This window comes from Empidonax traillii, unplaced genomic scaffold (assembly GCF_003031625.1).
Source record: "Empidonax traillii isolate 1590-97213 ecotype Southwest subspecies unplaced genomic scaffold, ASM303162v1 scaffold98:size2021230, whole genome shotgun sequence".
NCBI classification, from domain to species: Eukaryota; Metazoa; Chordata; class Aves; order Passeriformes; family Tyrannidae; genus Empidonax; species Empidonax traillii.
In genome coordinates, this window is record NW_020955291.1 from 1,697,575 (window position 1) to 1,714,736 (window position 17,162).

Consider the following 17,162-nt stretch of genomic DNA (forward strand, 5'->3'; position numbering starts at 1 on the left):
ATATGGCCTTTTTCTCTTTTGATCTGAAAAGTCAAAAATTTTGATGAAAAAGGATCTCAATATTTTCAGTTTCTGCTGCCAGTGTGGCTTAAAATATTTTAAATTTCCCTTTAATTAATGGATTTTACAGCCTTTTTAATATGTGGCAGCTTTCCTTCTCAAATACTCTCTAAGGTATTGCTTCTTAACTAATTAATTAGTTTTTAAAATAGGAAGTGCATTTTAAAATAAAAAAGAAAAGCAAAATAACATAAAATCATCAGATAAGTTGAGGTGTTTACCCTAAAGATGCCTCCTTAAAGCAAAACAGATTTTTAACACAACTTATTCATCTGAGGAATGACATGTCTTTGTTGTAGTTTTCTATAATGATAGAGGCTGTTTTGAAGGGGAGGAGAGAATAATAAAAACACAGCCAAAGAGCTATCAGACCTGCTAATCCAAACTACAGCCTTGTTCTAATGCTGGAATAGCCAATTTATCCAGGCAGCACAACTGCCCCCTTCCACTACCAGTAATTCCCCTGGCTGTCTGTACAGCACTGGAGATAAGCATGGAGAGCAAGGGACCTTTCCAGGGGAAAAACAAGAATTAAGCAGGTAAGTAATTTTCAGTTTATGCTAAAATCTGTAATTTGGGTCATAGTTAACATAAAATTAGATTTATAAGTAGCTGCTTCAGGACATTTCTCAGTGCTTAACCAATACTCATCTAAAAAAGTTAATAAAAACAAAAAGACACTGAGTCTGAAACTCGTAAGAAGTTTTGCAGTGTCCCTTGACAAAGCCAGGCCTCCTAATGTCTACTTCTCTCTTCCACACTAAGGCGAAGCCAACACACCCTCAGCTGAGACTGGGCAGCTTGCAAATTGGATCATAATGAACATCCATACATGGAGAGTTTAGCAATAGCCATGTGATGGATGAAAAAATGCTTCTGATGCATTTTTAAAGGCTAACACTTCAGCAGTATTCTCAATTGCCTCCTACAAATAACTAGGACTTTTGGCAGCTACCCAGGGATCCCACAAGTATTTTGTGGTGGGGTAGAGCCCTCACTCCAGAGATTTTGCACTGCTTTGGGGCAAATGAAACAGTAAGCTTCATTTCCCGAGGGACTCTCCTCCTCCTTGAGCTTTATGTAAACACTACAAGATAGATGGAGCTGACAGAAAGCATTCAAGTCCAAGTACTGCAAAGCTGCTGCGCTCTGTACCGTAGTATGTGAAACAGAAAATGCCAAGCAGAAGAGACTGTACTTGTGGTGCCAGCTGCTGAGGATCAGCCCTGCTGCTGAAAGCCATGCCTGGATGGGACCAGAGCTGCTGGTAGGTCTCACACCATTCAGGGTGCAACTGCCCCCATAAAAATGACCTACACCAGCATTTCCGATCTGCTTGGGCAAATAATTCTGATCCTGCTGGTCATCATCCTTGCTGTGCCCCTGAGCTAATGGTAAAATGCTCCTATTCTTGATTTCCACTCTATGACTAATATGAGCCATTTGTTCAGTGCTGGAAAGTGATGAGTACACCATCTGCCACTTTATTATTATTTTAATTTTTACTGCTACTATTTTTTGAAAGATCACCAACAGTAAAAGTAGTATAAAAACACAGCAGGGCAGAAGGTTACTGGCACCTGATGTGACCATTAAATCACAAATAGCTTTGAGTCAAATCATTAATTCATAACACTTTCCCCAGTACACAGAATCACAGAATGGGTCAGGTTGGAAAGGAACACAGAGGATGATCTGCTCCAACCTCCCTGTTCAAGCAGGGTCATCCTTAGAGCACATTGCACACAATTGCATCCAGATGGTTCTTGAATATCTCCAAAGAGGGAGACTCCACAATCTCTCTGGCCAGTCTGTTCCAGTGCAGAGTCACACACAGACTAAAGAAGTTTGTCCTCATATTTAGGAGGAACTTCCTGTGCATCAGTTCCTGCCCGTTGCCTCTTCTCCTATTGCTTGGCACCACTGAGAAAGCCTGCCTCCATCTTCTTGGCACTGTCCTTTCACATACTTATAGGCATTTGTAAGGTCCACTGCTTTTCTCCAGGCTAAATAGGCCCGTATCCTCAGTCTTTCCTCGTAACTGAGGTGGTGTTGGTAGCCTTCAGGTCGATTAAAGAAGACATGTTTATTAACAAACCCTATGCTCATATTCTCTACAATGTGTGACATACATATTTCACCTTCATGCATTCTCACTCTCCCCCACGCATTTGGGCCAGAGTCGTATATTGTGAGGAAAACCAGTGTATGAAAAATGGAAGAAGTAATTTTTGCATGAGATAAGGGATCCTAATTATTCTGCTGATGGACTGCTGGAACTAGTTGGAGTTTCAGCATAGGGATCAAATTCCTCACTTCCTGCACTCTGCTATCCTGAGGCATAACCTCCAGAAGTTCCTAAGAGGAAAGACTTACAAGAGTCACAGGGTAAAATTTATAACCCCCCTATGGCTGAGTGTCATAGGTCTCAGTGCGGGATGCAAGGAAGCACCTAACCAGCAACTGTGAATAGCCCAGAGCCTCTGAGGAAATTAGGTGCTTAAGTTATAAGTTATCACTTTCATGAGATACTGGGGCTTCTCAGTGATGATGAGGTTGCAAGGGTGTCTTGGTTTTCATATTCGGTTTCAACTGATCTTACAGGTGAAAATAGCCTGAAAAAAATTAGTAACCCAGATATCTGGTTGTTGTTGGGTCCAAAGCTTCCGTGGCTTGAAGTCCACAAATTAGTAAGCTGTATAACAAAAACAGATTAGTGGGTATTTCATCAGATATTTGACAGGTCTCAGCAGATAATTCAACTCCTAAAAGGCTCTCTCACACTTCAGCTTCCTAGGCAGCTGTTAACGAGACTCATTGCTGGTTTCCTTACCTGTAGAAAATCTAAGAAATTATAACAGCATCTGAAGGTCAGAACTCACAATAAGTGAGGCTGCCTGTACTAATTTTATTTCAACTCTTCCAAAAATAATGCAGTTCTGAGAAGGGACTATATCTAAACTCTGATGGCCATCCCTGTAAATCAGGAACTGACACCATTACCTCAGTCATACCACTCCACTTCCTCAGTTATCTACCGAAATATATGAACATGCCATTGCTGGTCACAGAAGCTGCAGAAGATGTTTAGGTTTGCTGCAAGGAGAGAAGGAGTGGCGTTTTTCTTTAAACAGAGTCTGAAACTGATTAGGGCAGGGGTAGTCTGACTGTGAGTGTCCAGCCAGCAAGGCACCACTGAGGCCATTCTCTCTTCTGTCTGGACTTGTAAAAAAAGGTGTTCTTTCAGGTCACACAAGCTAGCATGGGATTTGAAATATCCCATCACACTTTCACAAAACACAAATGAAACAAATTGGAAACTGCAAGTGTCAATATACCGTATCAATGATCATAATAATAAAAGAATAAAAAGGTAAACACCATATTTGTTTCCAAAAATCACATTTTGATTTTTGTTTATACATGTCACCATCTGCCTTTTTAACACCAAGCTCTCATTTCATACCCCTTTTTACATCTCAGGGCTACCTAGACCCTCCAGACATCTAGAATTCAAATTACTTAATATAGGTACAGAGGGCCTAGCATATCTGGAGAGATTTTTAAATTTCAAATGGTTTTACTAAAAGCTATACCTATAATGCAATGAATATTGCATAGCATCACAAAGCTATATTATAAAGTACAAAGCAAACCATGTTAATTTCCTCACAGCATAACCCTCATTTTAGTCTACTAAATTTGGGTTTAATCCATGTTCCCTTACTGAGTAGCCCTTTACAGAGCGATCCACTATCTTTGCTAAAGACAAGCACCAAGGACTGCTTTGTTGTACTCCATTCTTGCAGTTGCCCATGATACATAAAAATTAGGTGCCAGGATTTTAAGTTCGCCTCTTTTGCTTAGCTCACAGAAAGACCTCATCCATGCTAAGGAGGCTGTTCTTTATTCTGCAGTGAGCTCCAAGCTGTTTGAACACAATGAATGCCAAGCTTTCAGAGAAAGGAAAACACAAACACTTTGGCAAATGTAAGGTGGCAAAATCTTTTTTAGCTGGACTGACGCTTGCTTGCAAACACACAATGTGCATTCCTTTGAAAATACGTCTTTAACAGTGCCTGCTTTGCATACTAAGTGGACTACATCTGCCTTTATAGCGTCATGCTCCTATTTTCTGCCTTTTTTTCACAGCTCAGGGGTACCTAGCTTCTTTAAACACATGGCCTAAAAATACTTATGTAACATACTTAGGTGTAGAGGGCTTTAAAATAACTGGAGAACTTTTTCTACTTAGTTACATATTTAAAGTTAAAAAGTAAACTATGGATTACCAATGAGCCCAACATCACAAGCACAGCAGCATTCAGCAGAATATAGGACAGTAGTAGAGGGTTTACTGGGTCACTATGGACTTGATGATAAATCGGGCTATGACAGTCTTGGAGCCTGCAGCCTGCTGCATCACTGCTCTGCTGCTAGAACTACTGTCCGCGCTACTTTAATCCACTGTCCTTAAAGGAATCGCTAAAGTCACTTTTAAGATACCATTTGATCCAGCAAGGTGCAGAACTAAAGCCACACACACACACACTAACATCACAGTGCCGATGCTCCTCAGTGAAGGACACAGCACAGAGCTCACAGTCAAGGCAAAAGATGGCTCAGGTGACTTTTTACGTTGTTGGTGCTCTGCTCTGTGTTGGATCTGACAAAAGCTGAAGATGACCCTAAATTATAGCTTCCTGAAATTTTGGCAGTGAATGTTATGTTGTCACTGCACACATTACATCTCTTTTCCTGCTTTCCTTACATCTCTCTCTTCTGCTTACTAGATGTGACATCTCTTCTAGACAGTTAACCAAGCAGAAACACTTTTGAGTATCCACTGTGATACAATTTTTAAATTAGGCCAATTGCAGAACTTTTTTGCCAACGAGTCCTGCCTCATTCAACCCATAGATAAGCTATCAATTACATTATATAGTAAACAATATGCTTTATTATATTTGTTTTTTTATACATGAAGATGATTCTTACATCATTACCGATTTATTCATCATCGCTACCAATTAGAACCATAGATATGAACCAGAAGATTTTCTGAAAATCTAGACTGAAAAGACAACATCTCTTCACTCTAAGCTAACTCAAAGGCTAAAGCCAGTGAACAGACAGATGCAGAGATGAGAAACAAGTAACCAAGACTGTCTGCCCTGTAGACCAAAGGGGCAGTATGGAAAACTGAGGCAGGGCTCTGCCAAAAACAGCTGGACTCAAAACAATGCATTTCTGTATTGACCTGTGTGCTTCCTGGCCAATTTTGCATATCTTAATCCAGCCCTATATCACTATAACCATTTGTCTGACTCTAACAACATACTATAAGAAAAACTGGTAACTTGGGGATTGGAAAATGGAGACTGAATTCAGTGTAGGGTTTCACCTGATAAGTGAATAAATATGGAATATTGAGGAAAAAAAAGCTCTTTTCTCCATGAACATCACCCTTCCCAGCCAATGAAGGCTTCATCTCTGAAAGTGCAATGTACCCAGGCTCTGCTCCACTTGCCCTTGATTTCAAATACCAGAATGGTCACATTAGGATTACTCATATCCTTAGCACAAAGCTGTGGACATAGACCTCAGAAACCCCATTTTCTTTAGTATTGGGCAAGTATACTAGCAGGGTATCATTTCCTGATTTCTTTAATTCTTCAGTTTGAAAGCTACCTGAATGTATATATTTTAAATGAAATTATGGGTTCCAGGCAACTAATGGGAAGGCCACCCAAAGGAGGGTGTGGTGGTACAAGGCACTCACAAACGTGGACACCACAGGTGGTTGGCAGATGGACAGCCCAGTGAAAAATGTTGGCAGTGGAAAGGGTGGGCTGTGCAGATCATCTGAACTTGGCTGGAGGGGTACTTCTCCAACACTTTAAAGCTTAGTAATGACAACTGCAGTGGTGAGTACATGGGCTGGGTCATGAAAAATTACCTTTTTAGACTGATCTGTCACTTTCATAATACGAGTGAAGTATGATTACAGAAAATAAGTAAAAGAGCTTTGGGAAGAAACTATATTCTAGCAAGGATAAATAAGGCCTTGTCTTCTAGCTGGAATGATATTTTGCCTGAAGTATTTCTTTTGCATGTATTGTTGGCAACTTCATTGCCATTCCAGCAAGTTTTTTTCATTTTCTTCTGTAGTCAGCACAGTGAAGGTGGAAAGGTGGAAATCATAAAACATGGTGCCAAACCCCTAAAAGGTGACTTTGAATCAATATATGATCTCTGCAGCTCAGTCACTGGTTGAGATTTGTAGCTGTGCAGATTAGTCTTACTAGATGATACAGGTTTATTGAAAAGAAAAAATTAATTTGAAATGAATTCAACTATCATGAAAAAAACAAACAGGGGAGTAGCAAGCTTCTTTTACACTTCATAGAAGAAAAATGTTTTGATAAAAAAATAATAAACAGAGCTCATCTTGGATCTTGGTAGGAATATCTGCAAAGTCAAACATGTAACGGTAAAAATTACATCATCTACAATCTTTATACCAACTGCTTTTCTTCAAACAACAGTAACACAGAAATGCTATTTTGAGCAGAACTAGTCATTGTATTTGTTTTCAATGAGATATACAATCTAGAATGACTCCAGCAGCTAGCTGGGCATGAAATTTATTAAATTCTGTACCAGTTACATCAGCCCTAGTAACTCACTGCCTGTTCTTGCTGCTTCACAGTATTTAAGTCTAGCTTGAGATAATATTCTGAAAATCTTGACAGGAATTAACAGCATTGCTACTCAAACTTAGATACAAAGCAGACAATCAACATCCATGGAGCATGCCCAACCTCAGGTGGATACTACATGTTTCTGAGCCCAAGGCACTGATCTGAAAAACTTCAACACTCAGGCATGACATAAGACATCCCCTTCTCTTCCATAACAAGTCTGTCTGTCTTGCACCATGTGCAACATGGAAAAAAAAAAAAAAAGCATTGAAAATGCAGATTTGAAGACATCAACTATTCTTTCTTACCTCTATTCCTTCCTTGTTTAAGGCATATTCGTCAAAGTTCAAAATAGCAGTCTTGATAGTGCGAGGAGGGGGTAACACAGTCAAGCCAATATTAATCGCATTGCTTCGTTTTGAGTCCAATACAATTATCTCCTGTCGCTTCCCATCTGCAGCAGTTTTCTTGGTAAAGAAGAGAACAAGAGCGTTATTCCTCTGATCTGTTCTATAAAGTTAAAGTTGCTCCTCTCACTAATGACTTCCCTTACTCAAGGAAGCTGACACTGAATGTAAAGCTAATTGATTTGTAGTCACCAAAAGAAGCTAAATTCTTCTACCACATCCTTGCTGGTATCAACGTGAGCTGCCAGGATTCAACCAGAGATCTGAATGCTGCTATTCAATGCAGACCTAGCCTAAGACACTGGAGTCCCCACAACGGCAGTTTGGGGCAGGAGCCGGTCTGAAAAACACCTAAAGTTGTCTCTGCCAGTCGAGAGCTCTGCTGTGCAGCAGGACTGGCCAGCACAGGGCTGGTGGGGCAGCCAGTGGGCTCCAGGGCTCAATTCCCTGCTGGATGCATCAACCCGGACTGGCTGCTGTCCCTCTCTCATGTTGGGGTTGGCTGGGAGACAGACAGGATAGTTCTTACCTGCCTGACAACACTCTCCTGTGTTATAAATCCACCTCAGGCACTGGCAAAGTAGTCATAGGGGCCCTTCCTGGAGGCACTGGCATAGTTTTCTGACCTCTGGCTGCCAGGGGAAAGTTATTCTACCTTGCTGCTCATGATATGCCTGACAAGTCCTTCACAGGTGCAGGACAATTTCAACCCTTCCAGTTTTTCTTAAGTTTTAAATGGAACTAAACATATCTTTGGATCTCACACTCTCCAGTATAAATAACAATGAAATGACAAAGAACTAACAACAAATGCTTTAAATTCCATTCTAGAGTAGACCCAAGGAATTTCTTCCTCTTTCTCCCCATCCTTACATTGGCAAAATGCGAACCAACTATGCAAGGTGACTTACCAGCCATTTATATATGGCATAATGTAGCGTTGAATGTGGTCTTTGCTTTTACATCTCAGCATGCCTCTCTTTCTCTCATTATCCCATGCTAGAAGGTGTCTCTTTGGTAACTATGTATGTTGTATATCAGGCAGCTGAAAGATGAGAGGACTGTGCTCCTCATATTCAGGGATTTTTTCCTCCCTCTCCATATATGTAAACTTTGTAAACATGTTTTCTCTGGTTCTTCCTCCCTCACCCTATCAGAGATGGGCTGAGGAATGCTGTCAAGCAGAGGAATGTAGGGAGAAGTCCTGCACACTGATGCAAGCAAGTGCAGAGATGCTTTGCTATATATAAACCTGCAGTGCAGGCTGCAGAGATGTGACTGGGACTTCCCTGCAGACACTGTTACCTAGCTGTGGTTTGTATTTCCAGCAGCAGCAAACACAGATGCAATCTCAGTGGGGCAGAGATTAAGCAATTCCTCTTTCCAGGCTGCATTATGGCAGCCCATACAACTGTTCAGAACAGGGAACCATCCATGCATTTGGGGAAAGCCCAGGAGGAGACTCTTACTGCTCAGGATTGTTTTTTAGACCATGAAGCTTTGTTCTTACTTTCTTTGAGTCTGCACCACAGCCACTGAGACAAGAAACACCCTACTGCTAGGCCTTTGTGCTGTTTCTGAACTGAAAGAACTAAGCTAGTAAATGATTTCATCAAAGTACCTCCAGCTGTGGGTCAGCCCATAATGGGGAATGCAGCTGTATCATTACAAAGATACCTTTTTATGGCACAGCTCAGTTCCTTGCTTGCACAGGGAGAGGTTTGCCCACCAGTCCCTGCTTAGCACCTGTGTGGCACCACAGACCTTTCCTCATACCAGAACAATTAACATGGTATGATGCAACTTCTGTGAGCAGATGGGACTGAAAGCAACTGCAATTTACAAGAGTCATGGACTACCACATGCGTATGATCTGTGAAAGTAATAAGAGAGTTTGTTTTTTTTTTAAAACCTAAGAAGAAACAACAATTTTGCAGTAAAAAGGATAAATTTTGGAGAGCAGAGATAACATTTGCTTTTAATGTTTCTACGTCAGTTCTGTCAGAACTGCTCTCTTCTTGACATCTTAGAAGTATCTCTGATGCCTTCCTGAACTTTTCTTTCTTTGAGTAAGAGACTCCTCTTTTTCTTTTGGAGTTACCTGAAGGATGTGAAATGCAGTTTCTCCTTTAAATCAGTAGTTTTGTTTCTTCTTGAGCCATTAATAACATTTTCAGGACCACAGTTAGTGGCCAAGACCACATTAAAAACAAACAGGGTACACCAGAGACTGCTTCCTCTTGAGTTTGTATTGCACTAAGCCTTTTTTAAACCACCAATTTTTACCTTGTCCTTTGCTCCACAGAATTACACAGCTCCAAAGAATTTACGCAGAAGGGAAAAGGCCTGGGGAAAGGAGTTAAATTTAGGTTTCCCACAAGTGGTATGGGTAAGTAAGCCTCAAATCTGCAGCTCAGTTTTTAGGCTCCAAAGTTTGACAATCGAGACATATTCATTTGGGGGATATACGACTGACCACTGGGATGATGGCGACTGCAACAGTGCGCTTGGTCCTTAGCAAAGGTTTATGACAGACAGATGAGCTGGACAGGGGATGTATGCACGTAGGTATTTTCCAGAGCTATAACTGCACATGGGATATAAAATTTTGGGGTAAGTAACCCTTTTCAAAAACCGGGGCAGAAGAGATTTTAAACCCATTCTAGGGACAACGGCTGAGTTCCAAAGAAATCCTTTCCAAATAAATAAAAGATTGAAGAAAAGAGAAAGATTTTACTACTATGAAATTTACTACCTGACCACTAGGAAAAGAATTTCTTTTTGTCTGCAATGAAATTGCACGTGTGTAAGTGTCTGACTGTTAAAATAAGCTACAAGTATTAATTTTTATGACAGTAATAGGTGACCTCAATCTGTGCTATAAATTCATTAACAAAGAATGACTTCAAATGCTTGAGGGAACAGTGAACTAATGCACTTAATATTTTAATGTGTCAGTATAAAACATAACCCCTAACTTCTGAATACTGTATTATTCAATGCAAATGCAAAAAAAATTATAAAATACAAATCAGGTGATATAATTTGTGGGAAACAAACATTTTTGCAATGTATTAACAATTACAGTCAATTTAGACATTTACAAGACCTAACTGGTCAGACTCTCTTGCTTCTGTTGAAGATTGGGCAGTTCAGATAGATTTAAAAACTGTTACCATCCCACAGAAGGTGATCTGCAGTCTGATGAGCACATAGTCTAAAATATGCCTCTTTACTGTAATTAATATAGGAAGCAGAAAAATTTAAATAACTTCTCAAGTGGTAATACAAGTAAATGATCATATATGAGCATCAAGTCAGAAATATATCCTGCCTTTAAACTTGAGAAGTCTGCATTAGTAGTACAGAAAATTTCAGTGATCAATACTAGTGAGATGGCATTTTTTTTTTTTTTAAATTATTTCTATCTCAATTAGTAAGGACTTAGTTCTGGAGATATTACATGGAATTGCTCAGCTGACTGACTTTTTCCAGGATGCATGCACGTAATCTTTTTCAGAAATTTCTGGTCCATGTTTATGACTTGTCTTGGCATTCATTCAAATTGCAACAAATCCTTTCAAAAGGAATATGTGTCTAAGCATGTGTATACATGTGTACATGAAAACAGATTCCTTAATTTTTTCCCCCCTACAAGTTTTTTTGTCTGTGGCACATGATGCACTATTATATGCCACAGGATATACATGAATCAGCAAAATAATACTTTAATGCAGAACCAAGTGTATGGCAGAAGGGCTGAATAACACCTGGGCAGAAGTGTGAAACAACAAACATCTGATTCAGGTGTGTCTGCATGTTTTAATTTGTATCCACAGAAGAGTAAACACTTTGAAGTACTTTGCCAAAATATCTGTGTGGTTGGTGGAGTGAGAAGAAAGGAAATACTAGACAGGCTTGGAGGGGCTAGCTGATCACTTGCTTTCTATTCACAAATATAATGTCATGGTCCTTTGTTCTAGAAAATAAACATTCTGCAACTAAAGGTGGTCCACTAACTATAATCAATGTGCAAGTTGCCCAGTGTGGCATAACTTTTCCTAAAAGCAAGAATCTCTCCTCCCAGCCCCAACCCCCCAAATCCTGTATTATATCCTACAATTTAAAATCCACTTTATTTTATTACAGTCTGTTGTGTTTAATGAAAAACTTCTCATGAGCCAGGAAGTAGCTGTTTATAGCTGTGTGTTGTGGAAATCACAGTGAAGGATTAGAAACTGGAGTAAAATTGGTTACAGCTGTATGAAAGAGCATATGCTCAAGAAAGAGCCAAGCCCCCCCTTACACACCCTGACTTTGCCTTTCTTCTCATCCTTCTGGACTGTTCCTGTTCCATGCACCTACTTCCATCTCGTGCTATGAAATCTGGAGATCTGACTTTTGATTTGTTGCTCTGAACTCTTTTTTTCAGCTGAACCAACTGAGCTGTGAGTCAGACTTTACGATATTATAGAATAAACCTGTTTTGGATTGCAGCCATTGGACAGGAGAAACTAGACACAACGGGGAATGTAATCCCTGGAAATAAACCAAGAAGTCTGGAAAAAGCGAGAGCTATCCTAATTTGAGTGAAATCTTTGTACCAAACCTCAAGTCTTTTATGGATTCAGAGGTCTGCTTAATTATTTCTACTCTCATTTGATCTGAGGACCATCTCCTAGTCTGTAAGACTTTCTGGTGTTCACCAAAACCAGGCAGAAGTTCCAGAAGTGTATTTAGACTTCTACTACAGAAATCCTTGGTCCCCACTGTCTTCTCTACAGAGACAATGAGAGTTCTATGTCTGTGTTATGGGACAGGGTGGAAAGAGTGCCAAAAGTACAATGTCTCATGCAGAGAGCAGTTATTAGTCTCCAAGAGGAAAGCAGTCACCTAAATCATTCCTCAGACTTGCACTAATTTCAAAGAAACCTGCTCACTCATCTTCCAGCCAGGAGCCAAAAGCTCTGCCAAAGCATCAGGCAGGTTTGGGAAGCAAGTGTGAGGGAGGGAAAATAGCCAAGGGTAGTTTGGGAACGTGCACAATGAGTGACTGGAAAAGTAAACAAGTCATAATTCCAACAATTTGATATTTTATCAAAATTTTGTGTGAGAATAAAAGATTAAGAATCAGCCAGAGCAATCCATTACAATACTGGCATTTAGCACAAAGCTAAATTTTGGAAATGGCAAATATGTCATCATTCCACATTCAATTCAAGGAATTAAATGTTTTATGGATCTAAGAAAATGCTCTCATTCCTTCCATCTATAAACCATCTGTGGCAGATTTGTATTTACGGGGAGAGAGATGAGGAGCAGCATGCCATGACGTCACCAGCATTCCTTCCTCAGTAGAAAGGGAATTAAGAGAGAGAAATTAATCTCAGCATTGGCCAAATGGACAATCAGCTGAATGTGGTTTTAAGGCTGCTACACCATACATTTCAGATCTACATGTATCTGCGTCACAAAAAAAATCAGCTAAGAACAGTGATGGCAGGATCTACACGAGCCATCTCTTTCTGTACCTGTTGTTTGCTAGCTACTTAGGGGCTTGATTGTTGAAATTGCAATGTTTCTACGTGGTCAAGAAGATCAAGAATGAGTATAAAAAAAAATTTGAGTTAATAACACAGACAAGTGACCTGAGAACTTCTATATCCAGATATATCCAGACTCTCCAGATTACGAGTAAACAATAATATCTATGACATGTAACAGATACAACAACTTTCTCTAGCTAAAGAGAAGTAAAATATTCAAGGTGCTGTTTTTTTATGTCACTCTAAAATATATAGGCGCACAGAGAAAACACACAGGCGATTTATTTATTTTAGGAGAGATGAACATGTTTTACTAGCATTTTAACCAGGAAAAGGCATTGTTTCCCTGATACCGATTATTCTACTTAGAAGAAAAAGACTTTATGTAGCCATGAAAAACAAATGTTCAAGCTAATAACTTTTTTAATGCTACTTCAAATTCCTACCAAATGTAACTATAAAAAGCTTCCTTTTGTTGTTGATTCTAATGTTGAACAGCCATGTCACCAGCCTTTGTGAATTTATTTTATAACAATACTGAGGAAGAGGGAATCCTAGCTACAGAGGTATTTCCTGTGCCAGCTTCTATCCTAAAATTTCCACATTGCATAAATTAAGGATTTAAAATAGGCCCGTTACCAGTATAAAACAAAAACCAAAAAACCCTGCAGAGTTTAGCTGTAAATGTGGTCCAGCTGATAATTCAATCCTTCAGAACAGAGCACACGTGTAGACTCTACGCAGCAGATCCAGTTTGATATTCTAACCTTTCCACATAATGATTAGGAAAATATTACCAAGTGAAGAACTGTCAAATACACAGTTATGAGTCACCATGCTGTGACCTTCATATGAATGCAACAGAAAACATTTCAGAGTCCAATACCTAGTCTGGCACTCAGCTACGGACAAGCTAATGTAAAATTTGTTGGTATTTGCCACTGAAATGATGTCCCACAACTGGTAGACCTGAAAGAGGAGGGCAGCTTGGCACATACACCACCCTAGGCTCATGTCCTAGCATCAGGCCATGGAATATCTTCTGTCATAGGCCAACCTAGAAACACATCCAGTAATTTCCACTGTTTTTATATAAACAACATAAATCATCTAGATCTAAGTCAGAATGAATACCAATACAATAGCAGAATAATAGCAAACTGAATACAAGCTGTACCTTTGTGACAGGCAGTTCCTTGGATTTAGACTCAAAGAGATGCTCCAGTTTGGAAGTGTCCACCTTAATGGGTTCCAGTTTCGACCACAGGAATTCTCTGCAGCGTTTGTTGTTTTTACACTGCCACTCAAATGGCCGTACCTCATTCCAAAACAGACGGATGGTTTTCTTCTTCTTTATAAATGCTGGCTGACCCCTAGAAACCTGGGGTGACCCTAAACCCTGAGGAGTGCTGAAGAGTGGAGGAGGAGCCAATAAATTAGCAGAGGGTGGAGGTGGAGGCGGACATCCAAACAACGGGGGAGGTGGTGGAGGAGGCAAACCCAGAAAAGAAGGTGGCGGTGGAGGAGGGGGAACAAGGGAGTCCCCAGGACCCATATCCATGTCCAACACATCTACATCATCCTCCTCCCCCAAGTCTGTAAAATCCATGTCTTTGATTTTAAGTTCTCTAGGATTAGCCATGAGCTGATCCCAGATGTAATCAGATTCCTTCTTTGGCTGTGCTGGTGTTTTCTCGGGGACCTGTTCACTGTTTTCATCTTCAGGCCCAGCTGTCCCCTTAGCCAGCTCACCACTGTTGAATTTTTCCGCAAAGGCTTTCACACTGCCTTGGTTGTCCAGATTTCCAATCTCTATCTTTTTGACACTTTCATCTTTGGCCTGCTTGGTGGCCTGAAGAATAGAGATCCTACTGGCTAGGCTAGTAAGTGACTCCTCATTTTCCTCCGTCTCCTTCTTTTCCTCCTTCGCCTCCAGCTCCTTCTCCTCTTCATCCTTGGGCTTTTTGTTATGCGCATACAGCATGTCCAACATAAACCGCTTGTTGTTGAGGATGTTGCTGCACTGCTCATTCACACCAGCATCCTGAATGGTCTGTGACCATGGACCTGCAATCACACACACAGAGATGGGAAGAGTCAAGGGAAAGCAGTCAGAGCACCAAGAACACTCTTCAACCCACCAAAAAAAAAAAAAAATACATTTGGAGGACACATGTACAATTAGTCTGAAACTGGGTAGGAAGTTACTGTGAAAATTTTGAAATAAGTGACAGTGCTGACATATGGCTTGATCTTGAGGGGTTGGAAGTAATTCTCAAAAAAGGAATGGGAGTAGAGAATAATGTGTAGCTCGTGAGGGACTATATAACTCTCAGGATTTGAATGTTCAGATTTCCCTTGAAATCTGTCAGGTTTCACTTTGTACTTAATACCCCAGCTCATTTTACACAATGCATAAATTCTCATAACCTTTAGTATTCTAGAATGGGGCTTAAATATTATAACACTGATACAAAATAGGTTATCATCATACTCTTCACCTGGCCATAAACTGGAACCACCCCAAGAAAATTTCCAGATGAAAGAGATCTTCCCTGCCTGACGTCAAGGTCGACCTGTAGCTGCTTATTTCTCCTTCCACCCTGCTGGCTAGGGTAGGACAGCTTTCAGACCTAGCTGGTCCTCAGACCCCCTGGCTGGGTACCTGGGCCACCTTTACAACACAGAATATTGGAATTCCAAAGGAGTCTGCATACCCAGGGTATAGCTCTCAGGCTAACTCAGAGAGTATAAGCATGAAAAGGATTTTTGAAGTTGTTTATAACATAAGAACCTTCATAGAATATTTTCAAATCAGCCACTGGTACCCTTCTGTTATAGAATGCTGTTGAAAGACTAATGGCCTTCAAACATCACAATCATTTAACATGTCACTATAATAAAGCTTCATCTTTCTGACTACAGCTTTTCCCACCAATAATATGCAAAATACCATGTTTGAGACAGCACCATAAATAACAAATTATAGTGGTCAAACTGTAAAAATATATGATGTAAGTGTCTCTGTGACTACATTTCCCTGAATATAATACTGGTAACCAATATGGATAATGTGTCTAAAAATTATGGTACTTCATTTTCCAGTGAGCATCAGTTGAAGTGATTAAGCATGAACAAAAATAATTCCTCACACTTACTGTATTTCTTGTATGGAATTCCTTCGGTGCCCCATAGTCTTTACACATTTTATTAATACATTTTTCATAAACACTGTTTCTTTAATTTCTATCATTTTGGTTTGATTGCTAGCCTGCCTTCCTCTCGGGTCCTTGCGGTTAAAGATTTTCCTTTATACCTGTCAGTTACTCTTTTTCTTAAGCTTCCATTATATCTTTGTTTCTCCACGTATGCTCCCACCTTTTTAAATACTTTAGTATTTTAAACATCTTTTACAGCTTCTTTTGTCAACGGAGTGGCTTTTTTACCACAGCATCTAGTCCTGTGCTCTGAGAAGGTCACCTCTTGGTAAGATCTACATCCAGGGATCCACAACTTCCCCCTCCCCCCACTGCCCCCAACTCCCTTAAAATAACACCACTTAAAACTTAGGGCCTCACAGTAAAAAGCATATGGACAGTAATGACTCTCACATCTATTCAGATCACCCTCTAAACCATGTTTTAAAATGAGTTCAGAGGTTTAACCCCAGGTAAAAGAAAGAGTTCTTTTCAAAAATGGATACAACCTACTTTCCTGCAGGTGGGTGGAATGATTCCATTACCTGCTCATTTTTCTTCAGACTTTATCCGCGGGATTGCTTTCTTGCTTGCCACCTGAGGTAATTTCTTAGATTGGTCTCTGAGGTAGTTTGACTTGACAACATGACTAGACAACTCCTTCCCCACACTATAGTTTTTACTCAGCTGTCCCCTCACAAGCAATTTCCCCCTACTCCTAGCTTTTCTTTCAAAGATGTTCATGATTGCTCCCAAGAGCCTTTCTACAAATCCCACATCACCAGATGGGAATCCTCCAAGATTTAATCTCTTTGCAAAACTGCTCATCAAAATTCCCCCAGACACAATCTCTAATTTGGTTCCCCAAGTCCAGCTCCATCTGTCCTAGCTGATCAATGTTCATTGCTGTGAAGACTCTTGCTGCCTTGGTGGCCTCTTCTGCCCTCCTCTCCACAGGTAAAACTCTGAAATACCATTGGATGAACAAGCCTGTTGGAAGCCAAATTCGGCAGGATGGCAAATGAAGGAGGAGCCCGCACCAAGGGCTTTATTCCTTCATCCTTAATGCATCTGTGCCTCATAAATGGCAAACTGCTTGTTGGGAATGTCAGAACTGCTGGAGAAAGTGTTCTTGTTTGTTTTCCAAGTCTCTTGGCCTACTAGAGAGCAAACAATTCACTACATGAGACCTCCTGCATAGCACTACAGAATAAATCTTTGGTCTACAGGTAATGTAGGGCAATTTTA

General features: G+C 40.2%; 1 protein-coding gene across 1 annotated transcript in view; it reads right to left on the reverse strand.

Moving 5' to 3' along the window:
• FHOD3 (formin homology 2 domain containing 3) overlaps window positions 1–17,162 on the reverse strand; it is a 354,314-nt gene that overhangs the window by 46,014 nt on the left and 291,138 nt on the right. Inside the window, exons 18-19 of the mRNA XM_027881870.1 lie at window positions 13,895–14,784; window positions 7,073–7,231 (exon numbers count right to left, since the gene is read on the reverse strand). Of these exons, the coding sequence (XP_027737671.1) occupies window positions 7,073–7,231; window positions 13,895–14,784 (1,049 nt within the window). The remainder of the gene's footprint in view (window positions 1–7,072; window positions 7,232–13,894; window positions 14,785–17,162) is intronic.